Source organism: Mercenaria mercenaria, chromosome 1, assembly GCF_021730395.1.
Source record: "Mercenaria mercenaria strain notata chromosome 1, MADL_Memer_1, whole genome shotgun sequence".
NCBI lineage: Eukaryota > Metazoa > Mollusca > Bivalvia > Venerida > Veneridae > Mercenaria > Mercenaria mercenaria.
The window spans coordinates 48,619,296-48,640,250 of record NC_069361.1 but is presented as its reverse complement, the minus strand read 5'-3'; the positions used below and the strand labels follow the sequence as shown (position 1 = coordinate 48,640,250).

Genomic DNA, 20,955 nt, shown 5'->3' with positions numbered 1-20,955 from the left:
ACGTTTAATTTTAAACGCTGAAGAACGTTTAAGAACGTTCGTGGAACGTTTTACTAACGTTCGCCGAGCGTTGCACGCGTCCGGCCATCGTTAGTCAGTCGTTACTCTAGCGTTACTTGGTTGGTACTAATCGTTTGCTTTGTAGTGAACGACTCACTGGCGACCTATCAACGACCGCTGAACGGTCCCCTAGCGCACGCAGCGTGTGACTAAAGTCAAACGAACGTCCTTTGGCGTCCATTGAACGTCATTCGAGCGTTTCCCGAACGTCCATGCATATGGGTATATAAACCGATGCTTTGTAAGCAAGGTTCATTTGATTTTGGGCTACCGTAGAGAGCACCTACTATGGAAGATCCAGAAAGACTAAGGAGGCTATATATGCTTGCTATAGCCCAGCATGAAGTAGATGTACTGTACTTGAACATAGCTGAACACATCGAGGGACCTCGCCCGCAGAGAAGAAGACCCCGACGAAGACGACAGTGCTGGACTAAATCATGGATATTAAGGCATCAAGAGTTTGGTCTGTACGACCTACTCATGGTTGAGCTTCGCCAGGAAGATGTCAGTACCTTCACGAACTTCATGCGCATGCCACCTGAAATATTTGATGAGATGCTTGGACGTGTCAGAGGCAGATTGACAAAGCAGCACACCTTTTACCGAGAGCCCCTCGAACCTGGCCTGAAACTGGCGGTGACACTGCGACATTTGGCTTCTGGATCTAAGTATGCTGACATGAAGTTTGGGTGGCGCGTTCCATCCAACACAATCTCCGTCCTTGTCCGTGAAGTGTGCCGGGCGATCGTTGACGAGTATCTGGATGATGTGATGACCCCTCCAAGCACTCCTGAAGCCTGGCGTGAGATTGCCAACCAGTTCATGACAAGGTGGAACTTCCCTCATTGTTGTGGTGCCCTTGACGGCAAACATGTTGCCTGCAGATGCCCTAACTCTTCAGGATCAACCTACTACAACTACAAGGGATTCTATTCTGTGGTGATTATGGCCCTAGTGGACGCAGATTACAAGTTCAGCTGGGCAGATGTTGGTGGTAAGTGTTCTTTCACATAATGTCTTTAGTGGAGATTGAATTAGATTATTCTTGGTGTTACTATTTGTACTGTATGTTTACGTTGATGTAATTTGTGTTTTTCAGGGAAAGGAGCAGCATCCGACGCACAAATCTATAACGGGTCTGAGCTGAAAGAATGCATCGATGATGGCTCCACTGGCTTCCCACCAGCTGAACCCCTGCCCAACGACAACGAGGATGTGCCGTACTACCTAATCGGTGACGACGCGTTTGCCTTGAGGTCTAACATGATGAAGCTGTATTCGCACCGTGGTATGAGCGACGACGATAGGATCTTCAACTACAGGCTGTCAAGGGCACGTCGTGTGGTCGAGAATGCCTTTGGCATCCTTGCCAATAGGTTCCAGGTTCTCCTCACCACTATGAACCATGCTCCCGCAACCGTAAGGCTCATCGTTACCACGTGCCTGTGTTTGCACAATCTCATTCGTATGAGGTATCCACGTCAGCAGAACATTCGCATGGACCGTGAGGACGATAATCATCAAGTAATTCCTGGACATTGGAGAACACAGCTCAATCTGGAGGACATCGTCAATGTCAGAGGGCCTAACGTGGACAACAGACAGGGGAAGCGCCAGAGGGACCTCCTGAAACACTGGTGCAACTCAGAGGCTGGTGCTGTTCCATGGCAATTGGATATGATATGAAAACTTTTGGGACATGAACAATGTGTGTTGATGTGTTTATGTTTTTTAATGATAAGCATTAAAAAACAAAAATTCAGTGTCAAATTTAAATCATTTATTTAAAGAACATAAACCCCCAAAAATAACACCCGTTATTTCGTAAATCACAGAAATAATAATAGCAAATCAACATAACATGAAACAATTAAAGAAAATAATAATCATAATAACACAATCATACAAGTGCTCGGCCTCATCCAGGACCCCTGAGTTTTGACCATGATCGCCTTCAACTGCAATTACACAATAATAAACAATAGGAAATTAACAATTGTCTTTCACTTGCTATTCAATATCGTAGTATAGTCAGTATTTCTGATAACCTGACTCGCAGAGCCGCTGGTCTTGAATCAGGGACATGTAGGCAGAGTCCGCGAAGCTGAAGACCGAAATGGCTTAGGGCGGAGGTGGTCCCCACTCACTTGGAGGTGGCTGCCAACCTCCATGCTGTGACTGGCACTCGTCCTGGCTCTGACACGGCTTCTTGCTCGAGGGGTGTTGCGACGAGGTCGTGTCACCAGTGACACTGAAAATACATTAAAAAATGAAAATGGTCAGATGGCTTCCTAAAGTAGAGACGAGTGATTTTGATCAAAGTTTGAACCGATCAAACTAGATCTAATTGTACTTTTGACTAACTTTCGTGCCAGCTATTTGTCAATTTTAGTAATGAGGCAAGTCTGGATATACGAGGGGTTGCCTAATTACGCACAAATTCTAGTTATAATTCAAAGCAAAATCGAGTGCTGTCTGGAGGGGGGGCGGGTCTATTGGACCGGTCCTCACTGTCGTCGTCAGTTGAATCCGACTCGCAGAAAGGCTTCAGGACGTTGTTGATGCCTTTCCGGGCCCGGCGAAAGTCCTTTAAACTCAGCCCCAGCAGCACACTTTTGACGTAGGCGGCGTAGGTGGTCCTTTCGGTGACTGGCTCGGGAGGCGGGAGTTGATCACGCAGCATCGTCAGCATGTCGCTGCTCTCCTTGGCCTTCCTCTGGAGGGTCGCCATGTCGGAGGACACCGACAGGGCTGGGATGGGTTGACGTTCTGTGACGTTCTCATCAAACTCGTCAACTTCAACCCTCTCCTCCGCCGCTGCCCGCTCAGTCTTATCCAGGTCGCCCTGACTTTCGGCTATGATCGCCTTCAACTAGAAAGACACGAAATGACACAGGTAAACACAGCGTGTTTGGAAATTGACAATAAACAATTGTACAGACATTTATCCTTTACTTATTATTCAATTTTGAAGTATAATTATATGATTAGTTCAATATCTGTATCAGTACTTACACTCTTGACGGGCTTTGAGCGGTGGTTGACAGCACGGTTGAAAAATCCAGATTTGTCTTTTATCCATGTCTCCCTCTCCGTCAATTGTTGCTGTCCATCCCCACTCTTCTTCTTGTCCAACCTGGTAGATATTATAAGCATACGGTAAGAATATGGTAAGTATATACGTATATGGTAGGTATGTGGTAAGTATATAAATTCCATTATTGTTAAAGTCAGGGCAATTACTTGAAGCATTTTCCAAAATTTAAACGTAAATACTTGCCTTGTGAACATGTCCCTGAGGGAATTGAACCAGGTCCACAAGCGGTCCACGCTGATCTGCAGTTCTGTGGCCTTGGCCTCGAGTATCCGTTGCCTCTTCGCCTTGTTCATGTAATCTGTCTTCTGTGAGTTCCACAGCAGTTCGTTTTCGCGGAAAAACTCCACCAGACTATCTTCAACCGCCCGGTCCAGGATCCTGCAATCCTTTCTCTGCTTCTTCCCTCTCTTTGCTATGGTCGGACCGTCCTCATTGGGGTTTTCAGGGTGTTTAGGGTCTTCAGGGGCTGTCACATGGTGCGTTACTTCTCGGATGTGCTCTTCCTCCTTGTGTTCTTCTTCGTCCGAAGACATTGCTAGTGAAAGAGGCTTTGCATTCTTCTTACTTGCAGCGCTAGTAGCAGAAGCCCCCATCCCACCCTTTTTTCGTCTTGGCGGCATGATGCTGACTGTTCAAACTCACAAGAACAACTGAATTCACTATGAAATTTCCAGCGTTTTTTACACGTTCGACCGTAAAAATCACACGCCAGTAAAACGCTATTCTGTCGTTATTCACACGTTAGTCACACGCTCAACACGCTCGTCTAACGTTGACAAATCGTTCGTCGCGCGCCAGTGGCACGTTAGCACACGCTAATGGTTTTCAGGGGTATCTTACTTGGTCGCTGTTACACGCTTCTCGTGCGTTAGACACACGCTAGTCATGCGTTAGGCACACGTTAGTCATACGCCAGATGTGTCATCCTCATTCTAGAACGCTAAAAAATTGAACGATTGAAATGTTCAGAGAACGTTGACCAGAACGTCATGGTGTGACGGCCCCATAACATGTTAGAATCGAAATAATATATCTCATTTAGTGAATTGCTTTTGAATAGAATCAGCTTATCAGTGTTTATCCAGAGCTCAAATACTTTTTCATAGATTAAAAGCTGACATGCTGTACTAAAGCCCAGGTAATTTCAATTCGTAATAAAGTGCTGAAAATTGGCTCCCCAATAGCGAAAAAAAAAGAAATGAAGTCCACGCGCATACATTTAGACGGGGTGACCCCTGCGCGTGACCCCTGACTATCTACGAATCAAAATGCGGCTTTCGTTTTCAAGTTTAGCATTTCTACTTTCATTTTACTTACTTCCTGAAATAGCTGAAGGTAGAGTGACGTCATTTTCTGTGTTGTCAGAAACATACATATACCTGGCGAGGTTGCATGAATATGTGCTGGCCGTCCTAAGGTTAAAGAATATTTTTCCTGGTTTAATATCTCCTAAATTCGTCTGCCGAAAGGTATATCCTGCGAAAAAATGCAAAAAAAAAAAAAAAAAAAAAAAAACATTCGAACAAGTTTCATCTGTTTAATTTCATACATAAAATGACAGAACCATAGATTCTGGTCTGTTCTGTCAATACATAGATTTAATTATAGAAAAATAAAAACGAAATTTAAAACTTTGTAAGAGAAGAGAACTCCGACTACCAAAATTATGTGATATAAACATTTCTTCTAAAAAAGAAGAGTATTTATACAATGTTTATGCAGGAAATTTTACCCTTACTGCAAATGGTGCATAACAAGTGTCCATGGTAAAATATAAACTTACAGGATTATATATTATTGTGCTTCCACTGTGTTTCTGTAGAAACGATAAAAGCAAAGCAAATTCATGAATTAACTATAATACCAGATTTATATCTATAGAACCATTATCATAATAAGCATTGTGCGTGATTGCGTTCGTACGTGCGCATGTGCGCACGTGTATATGTGTGCGTGCGTGCTCGTCCGTGTGTGTTGATAACAACAAAACCTAGCTATAATGGTTTAAACAATACTGTCACATTTCAGCTTTAAATAGAATGAAATAGAATTGTTTTTTGAATAAAAAATCTACATGGCATACATTTTTCGTTATTTTGAAAATGAAATAATCTACTTTACTACACATTAACTGGAAACTGTTTGTCTTTCTTAATACATTTGTAGTTGATTTGATGTATAGTATTAAGTATTAGAAGTTTTCAACAGTATGGATTACAATGAATTAATAACATAATTAAGGCTACAGATAAGAGAGCAGTGTTTAAGGTTAATCAAGAGAAATAATGCTATTATTCCTTATTGAGAGCTAAGATTTCCGGAAATATCTGAGTGAATCATTTTAATAAACAGCTTTTCTCAATACATTTTTGCATTGCAAATTCAAGTTAGTATTATACTTATCACGTGTCAGAGAAAAAAAAAACGCTGCAAGACAGGTTAACAATGACATTCATATTTTCAAAATATAATAAAAGAATACTTACATTGTTAGCCATTTTCGCTATGTGATTTTTTTCTAATAAGTAGCAGAGCCACTGTCCTGATAATTACGAATTTTCTTCCTTGACCTTTGTAATCCTTATTGCATACAAGATATAGTTTGTTTTAAGTGTTTGCATTGCAACGTGTTCGGTTAAATTGTTGACAGATCTTTCAACTTCCGGATTAAGGAAAATATCTAGTTAAGGTAGCTCTGCTCATTCGGATCAATTTTTTCCAAAATGTAGAATCTGATTAAACCCCGACTTTTTTAAACTAAAAAAAAATCGGCAAATAAAAAAGATAGTATCGTGTACTTGATTTAAGCTAGTAGACTAATTTAAAAAAAATGGAACTCACGTAAGTTTTTATAATGGGAGTCTATGGAAAAGTCACAATTCTAAATTTCTAAATTGTAGATTTTAATAAAACTTCTCACAGTATGGTCTAGAATATTGTAAAATAAAATGTATATGTCCATGTACTTGTTTGTTGTTTTTAGATATTTATCTAGAACTAAGATATACGTAAATTTCAAGCCGATTTTCAAGGGACAACTTGAAATCATTAATTTTAACGTGTTAAAATTTTCTGTACCTTATCTTAACTTTGTAGCGTTGTATCTTTAATGAATTGATTCAAACGTTCATAAAAAATGAGGTATATATTCATAAATGTATCAAAATTCGAGGTTATGGTTTTATCATTTTTTCATCTACCCTGCAGAATTCATTAAAACATCAGTCATTTATTTTGGCTGGATAAATTCTTTAATTTTGGTATGCCAGGCCTTGCAAATTTTTATAATGTTGTATATGGGAAAACATCGCGCGAAGAAAAATCGTCATCATGAACTTTAATGAAACTTCACAAGTCATGATATGGAATTTATTATAGATGAATGTTTATATACTGGTTGCCAGATTCAGATACTTTTACAAGGCTGTCCGGATAAACGTCATTGTAAAGCATACAAAGAACTAGAACCAGTTTGTCCCAAAACGTGCCTTTCTGACTGAAGGTCCATGCAGTTATGACGACACTCGTTTGCTTGAAAACTTAATACACTCTTAAATAACAGGACACTAACATTTGGATGGCCTCCTCAATGTGACGTTACGAGGAACTTATATAAAAATTTCATATCTTACATGGCAAAAGGCCGGAGTGATCATACTGATTCTCTGTATGTATTTACGGAATTCCTTGGCTGATATCCAGTCGCAAGAGTTATATTAATTGCTGAAGACGCCGAAAAGAACCTACGAGAGGGCGTTCTGTCTTTACAAAAAGAACATTATTTGTAAATATAAAGAGTTCATGTCTAAGCTACATGTATCAATTTGACATCTGGTTTCACCCAAATACAGATTATGCGATCAGCATTGTAAATTCACTTTAATGTTCCATGCATCTTTACAATAGTTTCAATTAAATTTTACCAATTTTATTAAATAATAAAATGGGAATGGAATGAACATATGTATATCATTATGAGCGCACGAAAAATACAGATATAAAAATGTTTGCAAATGTTAATCGGATATTTTCTTCGTTTCTCTCGATCATTCTGCTGTTCTCAGTGGCCGTTTGATATCTAAGGTCTGACCTGACAGAGCCGAACATCACCAGTTATGTGTAGCGTGTCGATGCGATGGAACGGAACACGGTGCATGAATTCTAATAGAGGTTGATTGTTTACTGCTACCTATAAAGACAAAGACGAGAACCTTTAAAAATGACCGACATCAGTTTTTCAAAAGACAATAGGCATGACTTGATTAAAAGTAAAAATAGAGAAGTTTATAGTTTAACGCTGGCATTAAATCCTGCTTGAGAAGTACATAACAATTTAGTATCTTACACATTTACGTCTCCATGTAAAATTATTTCAGTACCTAAATTAACCTCTCATTCATGTAACTATGTATCTTTTATGAGTTTAAAAAATAACTTCCCAGTCAACATAAACCTCTCATTCATGTATATATCTTCATACAATATCATTCTCTGCTCTACATATACCTTCCATTCATGTATATATCTTCATACAATATCCTTCTCCGCTCTACATAAACCTCTCATTCATGTATATATCTTCATACAATATCCTTCTCCACTCTACATACACCTTTCACTGATGTATATATCTTCATACAACATCCTTCTCTCTACATAAACCTCTTACTAATGCATATATCTTCATACAATATCCTTCTCTACCCTAAATTCCCCTCTCACTCATGTATATTCAATTTAATGAACTCCTGATTAATATGTAAAATCACTTATGTATGTCTTTATGAAATATCTCTCTTTTCACTATAATAACCACTCGACCATATAAATTATGTCTTTATGCAATGTCCCTCTCATCAGTACATAAATCTCTGGTTGATATACGTCTGCATGAATTATCCCCTCATCACTACATAAACCGTTCGTTGATATACGTCTTGACGAAACTTCCCTCTCCTACATACACTAGTCGTTAATATACGTCTTCGTGAAATACCCCTCTCATCACTACATACACTACTCGTCGATATTAGTCTTCGTGAAATACCCCTCTCATCACTACATACACTACTCGTCGATATACGTCTACCTGACCTCTGATCATCACTATAAAAAGCGTCTCGTCGGTAAACGTCTTCACGAAATGTCCCTCTCATCACCGCATAAACCTTTTGTCTACATATGTTTTAATAGCCCGCAACGTATCGTCGGTTTACATCTTCACGAAATGTCCCTCTCAGCACCGCATAAACCTTTTGTCTACATACGTTTTAATAGCCCTCAACGTCTCGTCGATATACGTCTTCACGAAATGTCCCTCTCATCACCGCATAAACCTTTTGTCTACATATGTTTTATTAGCCCGCAACGTATCGTCGGTTTACATCTTCACAAAATGTCCCTCTCATCACCGCATAAACCTTTTGTCTGCATATGTTTAAATAGACCGCAACGTATCGTCGGTTTACATCTTCACGAAATGTCCCTCTCATCACCGCATAAACCTTTTGTCTACATACGTTTTAATAGCCCGCAACGTATCGTCGGTATACGTCTTCATAATATGTTCCTCTCATCACTGCATAAACCTTTTGTCTACATATGTTTTAATAGCCCGCAACGTATCGTCGGTTTACATCTTCATGAAATGTCCCTCCCTCTCATCAACGCATAAAGTTAACCTTTAGTCTACATATGCTTTAATATCCCACAACGTCCCGTCGGTATACGTCTTCATAACATGTTCCTCTCATCACTGCATAATCCTTCTGTCCACATATCTTTTAATATCCCGCCTATAACCACAATGCCTTTAACTAGATCCTCTATATCAACATATTTTCACCGCGACTCAACCAACTCTATCAAAAAAGAACTCTGTATGAATTTAAAAGACTAGCTAGCTTGTAGTAAGTTAACAAAAGGATAAGCTTTGTGTTAAAGCTAGACAGCAAGCCGTTTTTGTAATGCTAATGTTCAGCATAACTTAGACTGAAAGATGTGTGGAATACATATACTGCGATAACACCGACCAGGTACGCAAAAAGGAAACAATTTTCATTAGAAAGAGTATCTTTGGGTTTATATATTGCAACCGCTGATTCTCAGCTTGCCTTTGCATTTGCAGGTACTTTCACAGAAAGAAAGGTAAAAAACCCCAATGGCATTTCAAAGATTCGATATTTTTCTCTGCTTTTTAATATCGGCCCGCCGAGAAGGGCTGGAATAACATTCTATTAACAGGATTATGTAATGTCGTCTGTCTTAAAATAAATCCTTTTGATAGCAAGCAATTACCCCGTAATAACAATCGGCAATTTCCGATCGTTTACGTTTTCTCCGTTTGCGATTTCGGCATGAAAAGTAATTTTTATTGTAGCCGATGGATTCCGATATCGCATACAGATGATACGAAAATAGTAAAAAGCCAAATGTCAGTATGGATGCATTACCTTAAAGCTTGCCGATTGGCAGTATGGATGCACTACCTTAAAGCTAGCCGATTGACAGTATGGATGCATTACTTTAAAGCTAGCCGATTGTCAGTACGGATGCATTACCTTAAAGCTTGCCGATTGTCAGTATGGATGCATTACCTTAAAGCTTGCAGATTGTCAGTATGGATGCATTACCTTAAAGCTTGCCTATTGTCAGTATGGATGCATTACCTTAAGGCTTGCCGATTGTCAGTATGGATGCATTACCTTAAAGCTTGCCGATTGTCAGTATGGATGCATTAACTTAAAGATTGCCGATTGTCAGTATGGATGCATTACCTTAAAGCTTGCCGCTTGTCGGTATGGATGGATTACCTTAAAGCTTGCCGAATGTCAGTATGGATGCATTACCTTAAAGCTAGCCGATTGTCAGTATGGATGCATTACATTAAAGCTAGCCGATTGTCAGTATGGATGCATTTCCTTAAAGATTGCCGATTGTCAGTATGGATGCATTACCTTAAACCTAGCCGATTGTCCGTACGGATGCATTACCTTAAAGCTTGCCGATTGTCAGTATGGATGCATTACCTTAAAACTAGCCGATTGTCAGTACGGATGCATTACCTTAAAGCTAGCCGATTGTCAGTATGGATGCATTACCTTAAAGCTAGCCGATTGTCAGTACGGATATATTACCTTAAAGCTTGCCGATTGCCAATATGGATGCATTACCTGAAAGCTAGCCGATTGTCAGTACGGATGCATTACCTTAAAGCTTGCCGATTGCCAATATGGATGCATTACCTGAAAGCTAGCCGATTGTCAGTACGGATGCATTACCTTAAAGCTTGCCGATTGTCAGTATGGATGCATTACCTTAAACCTTGCCGATTGTGAGTATGGATGCATTTCCTTAAAACTAGCCGATTTCAGTACGGATGCATTACCTTAAAGCTAGCCGATTGTCAGTATGGATGCATTACCTTAAAGCTAGCCGATTGTCAGTACGGATGCATTACCTTAAAGCTTGCCGATTGTCAGTAAGGATGCATTACCTTAAAGCTTGCCGATTGTCAGTATGAATGCATTACCTTAAAGCTAGCCGATTGTCAGTACGGATGCATTACCTTAAAGCTTGCTGATGGTCAATATGGATGCATTACATTAAAGCTTGCCGATTGTCAGTACGGATGCATTACCTTAAAGCTAGCCGATTGTCAGTACGAATGCATTATCTTAAAGCTTGCCGATTGCCAGTATGGATGAATTACCTGAAAGCTAGCCGATTGTCAGTACGGATGCATTACCTTAAAGCTTGCCGATTGTCAGTACGGACGCATTACCTTAAAGCTTGCCTATTGTCAGTACGGATGCATTACCTTAAAGCTTGCCGATTGTCAGTACGGATGCATTACCTTAAAGCTAGCCGATTGTCAGTATGGATGCATTACCTTAAAGCTTGCCGATTGTCAGTATGGATGCATTACCTTAAAGCAAGCCGATTGTCAGTATGGATGCATTACCTTAAAGGTTGCCGATTGTCAATACGGATGCATTACCTTAAAGCTAGCCGATTGTCAGTACGGATGCATTACCTTATAGCTTGCCGATTGTCGGTACGGATGCATTACTTTAAAGCTTGACGATGGTCAATATGGATGCATTACGTTAAAGCTTGCCGATTGTCGGTACGGATGCATTACCTAAAAGCTTGCCGATGGCCAATATGGATGCACTACCTTAAAGCATGCCGATTGTCAGTATGGATGCATTACCTTAAAGCTTGCCGATTGTTCATACGGATGCATTACCTTAAAGCTTGCCGATTGTCAGTATGGATGCATTACCTTAAAGCTTGCCGATTGTCAGTATGGATGCATTACCTTAAAGCATGCCGATTGTCAGTATGGATGCATTACCTTAAAGCTTGCCGATTGTGCATACGGATGCATTACCTTAAAGCTTGCCGATTGTCAGTATGGATGCATTACCTTTAAGCTTGCCGATTGTCAGTATGGATGCATTAACTTAAAGCTTGCCGATTGTCAGTATGGATGCATTACCTTAAAGTTTGCCGATTTTCGGTATGTATGCATGTCATTAAAGCTTGCCGATTGTCAATATGGATGCGTTACCTTAAAGCTTGCCGATTGTCAGTGTGGATGAATTACCTTTAAGCTAGCCGGTTGTCGGTACGGATGATTACCTTAAAGCTTGCCGATTGTCAGTATGGATGCATGACCTTAAAGCTTACCGATTGTCGGTACGGATGGATTACCTTAAAGCTTGCCGACTGTCAGTATGGATGCATTACTTTAAAGCTTGCCGATTGTCAGTACGGATGCATTACCTTAAAGCTAGCCGATTGTCAGTACGAATGCATTATCTTAAAGCTTGCCGATTGCCAGTATGGATGAATTACCTGAAAGCTAGCCGATTGTCAGTACGGATGCATTACCTTAAAGCTTGCCGATTGTCAGTACGGATGCATTACCTTAAAGCTTGCCTATTGTCAGTACGGATGCATTACCTTAAAGCTTGCCGATTGTCAGTACGGATGCATTACCTTAAAGCTAGCCGATTGTCAGTATGGATGCATTACCTTAAAGCTTGCCGATTGTCAGTATGGATGCATTACCTTAAAGCAAGCCGATTGTCAGTATGGATGCATTACCTTAAAGTTTGCCGATTGTCAATACGGATGCATTACCTTAAAGCTAGCCGATTGTCAGTACGGATGCATTACCTTATAGCTTGCCGATTGTCGGTACGGATGCATTACTTTAAAGCTTGACGATGGTCAATATGGATGCATTACGTTAAAGCTTGCCGATTGTCGGTACGGATGCATTACCTAAAAGCTTGCCGATGGCCAATATGGATGCACTACCTTAAAGCATGCCGATTGTCAGTATGGATGCATTACCTTAAAGCTTGCCGATTGTTCATACGGATGCATTACCTTAAAGCTTCCCGATTGTCAGTATGGATGCATTACCTTAAAGCTTGCCGATTGTCAGTATGGATGCATTACCTTAAAGCATGCCGATTGTCAATATGGATGCATTACCTTAAAGCTTGCCGATTGTGCATACGGATGCATTACCTTAAAGCTTGCCGATTGTCAGTATGGATGCATTACCTTAAAGCTTGCCGATTGTCAGTATGGATGCATTAACTTAAAGCTTGCCGATTGTCAGTATGGATGCATTACCTTAAAGTTTGCCGATTTTCGGTATGTATGCATGTCATTAAAGCTTGCCGATTGTCAATATGGATGCGTTACCTTAAAGCTTGCCGATTGTCAGTGTGGATGAATTACCTTTAAGCTAGCCGGTTGTCGGTACGGATGATTACCTTAAAGCTTGCCGATTGTCAGTATGGATGCATGACCTTAAAGCTTACCGATTGTCGGTACGGATGGATTACCTTAAAGCTTGCCGACTGTCAGTATGGATGCATTACTTTAAAGATTGCCGATTGTCAGTATGGATGCATTACCTTAAAGCTTGCCGATTGTCAATATGGATGCATCACCTTAAAGCTAGCCGATTGTCAGTATGGATGCATTACCTTAAAGCTTGCCGATTGTTCATACGGATACATTACCTTAAAGCTTGCCGATTGTCAGTATGGATGCATTACCTTAAAGCTTGCCGATTGTCGGTATGGATGCATTACTTTAAAGAGTGCCGATTGTCAATATGGATGCATTACCTTTAAGCTTGCCTATTGTCAGTATGGATGCATTACCTTAAAGCTAACCGATTGTCGGTACGGATGATTACCTTAAAGCTTGCCGATTGTCAGTATGGATGCATTACCTTAAAACTAGCCGATTGTCTGTACGGATGCATTACCTTAAAGCTTGCCGATTGTCAGTATGGATGCATTTCCCTAAAGCTAGCCGATTGTCAGTATGGATGCATTACCTTAAAGCTTGCCGATTGTCAGTATAGATGCATTACCTTAAAGCTATCCGATTGTCAGTACGGATGCATTACCTTAAAGCTTGTCGATTGTCAGTATGGAGGCATTACCTTAAAGCTTGCCGATCGTTCATACGGATGCATTACCTTAAAGCTTGCCGATTGTCAGTATGGATGCATTATTTTAAAGCTAGCCGATTGTCAGTATGGATGCATTACCTTAAAGCTTGCTGATTGTCAGTACGGATGCATTACCTTAAAGCTTGCCGACTGTCAGTATGGATGCATTACCTTAAAGCTTGCCGATTGTCAGTACGGATGCATTACCTTAAAGCTTGCCGATTGTCAGTACTTATGCATTACCTTAAAGCTTGCCGATTGTCAGTACGGATGCATTACCTTAAAGCTAGCCGATTGTCAGTATGGATGCATTACCTTAAGGCTTGCCGATTGTCAGTATGAATGCATTACCTTAAAGCTTGCCGGTTGTCAGTGTGGATGCATTACCTTAATGCTTGCCGGTTGCTCATACGGATGCATTACCTTAAAGGTTGCCGATTGTCAGTATGGATGCATTACCTTAAAGCTTGCCGATTGTCAGTATGGATGCATTACCTTAAAGCTTGCCGATTGTCAATATGGATGCTTTACCTTAAAGCTAGCAAATTGTCAGTATGGATGCATTACCTTAAAGCTTGCCGATTGTTCATACGGATGCATTACCTTAAAACTTGCCGATTGTCAGTATGGATGCTTTACCTTAAAGCTTGCCGATTGTCAGTATGGATGCGTTACCTTAAAGCTTGCCGATTGTCAATATGGATGCATTACCTTAAATCTAGCCAATTGTCAGTATGGATGCATTACCTTAAAGCTTGCCGATTCAATCAGAATCATTATGTCGAAGAATTCGTCTTCTTTAAAAGGAAATGGTCCATTCAGACTACTTTCTTCTCGGCCCCATCCATTGCTGAGCCTGGTGTTCCTAACTATTACATTCCGAAAATCACCGTAACAGATTCTAATGTCAAAATGAAAAGCTATGTCTTGTCCACTCTTAAAATCGATTGTAATTCTGTAAAGATAAGAGAAACATCTAAGAATTTTACTGATGGCATATTCATCTACGTTCCATATATGAAAAAAGGCTCAAAATTTGCAAGGATAACAAATTATACACTGTCACGAAACTTGACCTAATACGATTCTCAAAACCTAAGGAGACCATTTTATAACAATGTCATTTCATTCGTAGCGTTTTCAAGTTAAAATCAAAGATTTATGTATTTTGTGAGTACTAGTGGCTTCGTACATATAAGTATCGCAAAATGTCAGATATTGAATGAATTTTGGAATGTTCTGTGTTAATGAAGTGTTTCTACGTCAAAAGTGGAGGGATATCTAGTTAAGTAGCCAGGGCTCTAATCTTATACATAGTGGTATTACATGAATCTTTATTTATAATGTCAGTCTACATTTTCTACTACATGGCTGGTTTATTTCTTCATGTCTGGTTTATATTCAGCAGAGACAAAGTATTAACCTGCGAGCCTTTCACTAACTGTATACTATGCAAACTTAAAACAGCATAATCCTAACCGTTTCGGAGTTTTGGAAGGCATTCCGCTGATGTAAAATATCTTTCCTGATTCTATACCCTTTGAAAATTTGTACACGAAAGGGACAGTCTGGAATATAAAAGAATGTAGCTGAAGATGTATCAGTTAATAATATGAATAATTTATAATAGAATAAAATAATAGACCAGAAATCAAAAGCATAGCATTAACTGAGATTTGATTTTAAATTATACATATTCTGTCCTATTTGAAAACTGTTCTTTGTGACATGCTGTTTTAGCTTCTGTTCTCCACTATACATTTATAGGCAGATTTAATGACCTCCAAGAGGTAGTGGTTAAGGTCGCTGACTTCGAACCACTTACCCCTCGCCGACGTTCGAAACCTCGCCTTGGATTTAAACTTCTCGATTTGAGGAAGCCATCTAATTAGTTTAGAGAATGGTGGTGGTCACTCATGCCTAGAACAATAGCCTCAGTACTCAGACTCATTGGGTCTTCTTCCACTATCAAAAGCTGATAAAATCACAATATGGCCTAAATTGCGTTGGTGTTACTCTGAAAAGTCACGAAAGTGCAGATCATGAAAAATTGTTGCTAATATATCCTCTCAACGAAGTGACATATCACAGAACAGATTTTTGTGGAAAACCCAAGATTTTATAAAGTTAAACATTTAATGTGTATGCATATGTGTTCTGCAAATGACTCATCGTTAACGTTAAGTATAAAATATTGAAACTTACAGGATTATATATTGGTGTGCTGCCAAGTTGCTGTCCACCAGATGTTGTTGGAAGCTGGTTCTATTAAAATGTTAAAGAACGTTGTTGGAAGTTGGTTCTATTAAGCAATTTATGACTACGAAACCCATATACAATGTTTTCTCGTGTATCACTTTTTATTTAAAGTGAAAATAGCATGAAATTAATTAACAAAGTTGAGTTCAAAACTGAATTCTATTTTACGAGTACACAGCAGTAATAGCCCATATCTGGAGAAGGAGAATGCTGTGTACGAGTCCCCTTAAATTCAGTATTATAGTAGACAACACTGTTAAATTATCACTTTATTTCATATCATGATAAAACAAGAAATGACAATAAAAGCAAATGGATACTCTATTCACATAATTTTAAATGACGACTGGACCATTATCAAATAGATCTACAAAAACCATTAGAAGCATTTTTTTCAGATGTGAGCGTTATTACTCCAAAGTTGAAAAAGACAAAAGGAAACAAAAAGAAATAGAGAAAAGAACGAAAACAATTTTTCATCAATTTTCAACCGAAACCATGGTCACCGGAGAGGAAATGTTCTAACTTAGGAACCGAGTGCCTACACTAAAATGTTTCGATCAGAAATAAGAAAAGTATCGCAGTTTTTATTTTTGATTTAGACGAATGCATTATACAAGGGAAATAATCCTGATTGATTCCTCGCAGTAAGGATTAGGAGGACTTTTCCCATCCAACATAACAATGAGGCCGTTAACAACGATTTGATATATATCCAAGCATAATTATATGAACCGTTCTAAAACAGGCGACAAACCACAAGAAGCCATTCTAACATGATCATTGAAATGTCATGATAAAATTGTAATTGACTTTATGCATCAGAATAGTAAAATATTGGACGTCCTGTGATAATTTGACGTCATTATTGATGTCATAGTGTTCTCTCATGTTTCTCGCGCGTATGCTGTTCTTTATCAGAATATATAACAACTGAATTTCGTCTTTGTTTAACTGACAGACATATCGATTTATCTTAGATACTATTTACACAGACGTTTATATTCTAATTTTCCTTTGCTAAGCAGCTAACAATCGAAAATTAGAATGTTAACGACCAGCCCATGGCTTTTGAAAACAAGAGGGCCATGATGGCCCTATATATCGCTAACCAGAGTTGATCGGGCTTACTGACCTAGTTTTTTACCCCACATGAGCCAGTTTCGAATTTAACCTAGAGATCATCAAGACAAACATTCTGACCAAGTTTCATAAAGACTGAGTCACAGCTGCAGCCTTTAGAGTGTTCACAAACTTTTCCTTTGATTTGACCATGTGACATTGTTTTTGACCCTAAATGACCCAGACTAAAACTTAATCTAGAGATCATCAAGACAAACATTCTGACCGAGTTTCATAAAGATTGAGTAACAACTGTGGCCTATAGAGTGTTCACAAGCTTTCCCTTTGATCTGGCCTACTGACCTACTTTTTGACTCCGCATGACCCACTTTAGACTTAACCTAAAGATCATTAAGGCAAACATTCTGACCAAGTTTCATAAAGATTGGGTCACAAATGTGGCGACTAGGGTGTTCGCAAGCTTTTCTTTTGATCTGGTCTACTGACTTACTTTTTGACTCAATATGACTCAAATTTAAACTAAGCCTAAAAAGCATCAAGACATACATTCTGACAAAATTTCATAAATAGTGGGATACAACTGTAGCCTCTAGAGTGTTCACAAGCTTTTCCTTTGATTTGACTGGGTGGCCTAGTTTTTGACCCCACATGACGAAGATTCGCACTTGACCTATTGATAATCAAGACAAACATTCTAATGAGTTTCAAATTTCAGTTGTGGTCTCTAGAGTCTTGACAAGATTTTCCTTTGATCTGGCCTACTGACCTAGTTTTTGACCTAACATAACCCATTTCCAATTTGACCTAGAGATTATTAAGACTAACATTCTGACCAAGTTTCATAAAGATTGGGTCACAAATGTGGCCTCGAGAGTGTTCTCAAGTATTTCCTTTGATCTGGCCTACTGACCTAGTTTTTGATTCTACATGACCCAGTTTTAAACTTCACCCAGAGATCATCAAGACAAACGTTCTGACCAAGTTTCATTAAGATTGAGTCACAAATGTGGCCTCTGGAGTGTTCACAAGCTTTTCCTTTGATCTGGCCTACTCACCTAGTTTTTGACCCAACATGCCCCAGTTTCGAACTTGACCTAGACTTACATTCTGACCAAGTTTCATAAAGATTTGGTCACAAATGTGGCCTCTAGAGTGTTCACAAGCTTTTCATTTGATCTGGCCTACTGACCTTGTTTTTAATCCCACATGACCCAGTTTCAAACATGACCTAGAGATCATCAAGACAAATATTCTGACCAAGATCCATTAAGATTTGGTCACAAATGTGGCCTCTTGAGTGTTCACAAACTTTTCCTTTGATCTGGCCTACTGACCTAGTTTTTGACTCAACATGTCCCAGTTTCAAACTAGACTTAGAGATCATCAAGACAAACATTCTGACAGAGTTTCATAAAGATTGGATCACAAATGTGGCCTCTAGAGTGTTCACAAGGCAAATGTTGACGGACGACGCACGACGTACGACGGACGCCAACGGACGCCGGACAATGACCGGTCACAATAGCTCACCTTGAGCACTTTATGCTCCGGTGAGCTAAAAAGAATGATGGTAAACTATGACTTACTGAAACAGTTGTTTTGTCACAATGTTTCGTGAAACAGTCGTTTTGAGATTTTTCAAAAGAAATTTGTTCGTCTAACTGTTGCTTTTTTTTCTAGTCGAACAGATCGAAATCATTATATACCCAGCAAAAGTAAATAAAACTTGTAGACATACATATTTAGAACATTTTATCACAAGGCTGACAAGCAAAATCTTATTTCCATTAATACTGCATTTGAATTTATATTAGTTTAAACATGTGTTGATAACACTCAACGCCAAAAATATAAACGATAAAATATATATTTTGAAGAATTAAGAAGTTACTTACTTTGTTTGCCATTTTTGCGATGTTTTCCTCCGTAGGAGCGGCTATAACTCTCATATAGTTTGGACATTTTTTTCCCTTTCTTTCATATATCTTCCTCATAATTTAGATCCGTATTTTAAGTGTTGATTACTATTGAGGAAGTGTTAATATGCATGCATGTTGCAGTTACTCATTTTTTATTACCTTTTCTAGTTTTACTGTTTTTGCTTATTTTGTTATAATGATATCATACATTATTCCGATGAATTCAGTTAGTAGAAACTGGAGATTCATTTGTATGTAGTTCTTTTAGATCTCGTATATTCAAGATACATTTTGATATATATTTGAGTGAATTAATATTTTATACGGTAGTTAGGTCCCAGACTTTTAGGTCTTTGAGACATTGTCACATTAATTACATGTCGAATTGTTTTCTTTTGAACATCCAAACATGACCCACGGATATGAAAAGTCCTCATCTTTCAAAAAATGCGCAATATTTGTTTTCATATATTTGTGCCATATTTTTAACCTGTTCACTTGTGCATTCGAATCATCAAAACTAGAGATATCAACAAATCAAAATATGTGTAGTTGTTATTTACCTGAGTTATTTATTTTAGATAGAATATTCTGGTTTTCCGGCATATGTGTATCTGTTGAATAATAACATGCTGTATAAAATTATCCACATTTCAAACAATGATCTGTTAATTTGTTTAATTCAGGAAAGAATGAAAGTATTTTATGTAAGCAAAGAATAATTTTTGGAAATTGTCAAATTAATATTTTGAATTTTAAATTCATTATTACGTCGAAAGTGTTGAAATGTTTAGATATTTCCAACAATCATATACAATAAGTCAACTACGAATATATTTTGCGTACGCTCTAATTGTTATTTAATTAGTTATCCCATTTCAAACAACGATCTGTTAATATTATTTTCTAATATGTTTAATTCAGGAAAGAATGAAAGTATGTTATGTAAGCACATAATTTTGGAAATTGACAAATTAATATTTTGAATTTTAAATTCATTATTACGTCGAAATTGTTGAAATGTTTAGATATTTCAAACATGAACAATAAGTCAACTACAAATATATTTTGTTTACGCTCTAATTGTTACTTAATTAGTTATCCTTTGCTTGTTACTTTTATTACTTTTTATGGCAAATAATCTAAAAACGATACAAGGGGGTACTAAACGGTAATAATGGGGACTGAGAGCGGGTATTTTGCACCTTTGTGACACTGTACTAAATAAATATGTTTCGTTAAACGAATGAAGACATTCAATTGCAGCAATAAAATAAAAGCCCATTTAACAAATAACGCTTCTTGCCGGCTTCTTCAATTTCGATATTCTTCTTATTCAAGAGAAACTTGAAAATCATTGAAATGGAAGTTAATTTTTATTTTACAAATTGTGAAGTGTAAATGCTTTCTTACACGACAACAGGATGCATTTCGCAAGTGCATTAACTTCTACGTAAGGTACACGGGGATGTTAAACCATCAAGTACATTCCAGAGTGTAATATGACGAATGATTTTTTTTTCTTTGTCATCGAAACGTGCACGTAACACATCTAAATCTACAAACAACTAATAAAGTTTTTTTGACCTTCAGTTGTGGGTGGACTTCGAGCAATGTCATTTTATGACACTCGCCTATTTGACTGTTATTAAGTATATTTTTCTTCGCGCATTTATTTACAATTTAGCAATTTTCTGGGTCTTTTCTGCCACTTTAACAAACAGTTCATAGTTTTAATCAGAGTTAGGACACTAATTCAACAAGATTTTTTTGTTAAACCAACGGTATCAAGAATATATGATGAAACTTTCATTGTGTGAAATTTTACACACACACCACTTTATGTGCTTTTAATAGTTAAAATCAGAAAATAAAAGTTACTTTTTGCAAGACAGTTCTTGAAATATAACAACCCGTTTTCGCTACAGAGGGAAGTTTTGTTGTTTTAATTTAACAATCACAAGTGCCGAGCTCAATTTTATTATTATTTAAGATCATTTTGAATCATGGAGTATATAATATGGTTTTGTTTATATGCCATAAGG

General features: G+C 38.2%; 2 protein-coding genes across 2 annotated transcripts; one reads left to right on the top strand and one right to left on the bottom strand.

The window, feature by feature from the left end:
- Positions 1–348: 348 nt before the first annotated feature.
- On the top strand, positions 349–1,749 carry LOC123546051 (putative nuclease HARBI1). Its single transcript, XM_045332238.2, has 2 exons — positions 349–1,057; positions 1,163–1,749. The coding sequence occupies exons 1-2, from the start codon at positions 349–351 to the stop codon at positions 1,747–1,749; spliced, it is 1,296 nt and encodes a 431-aa protein (XP_045188173.2).
- A 5,273-nt stretch (positions 1,750–7,022) lies between these two features.
- Positions 7,023–18,985, bottom strand: LOC123539191 (galectin-5-like). Its single transcript, XM_053545948.1, has 5 exons — positions 18,887–18,985; positions 15,855–15,914; positions 15,129–15,217; positions 14,397–14,604; positions 7,023–7,349 (listed from the first exon to the last, which is right to left on the bottom strand). Exons 1-5 carry the CDS (start codon positions 18,983–18,985, stop codon positions 7,239–7,241), a joined length of 567 nt encoding a protein of 188 aa, XP_053401923.1. The 3' UTR covers positions 7,023–7,238.
- Positions 18,986–20,955: the final 1,970 nt, after the last annotated feature.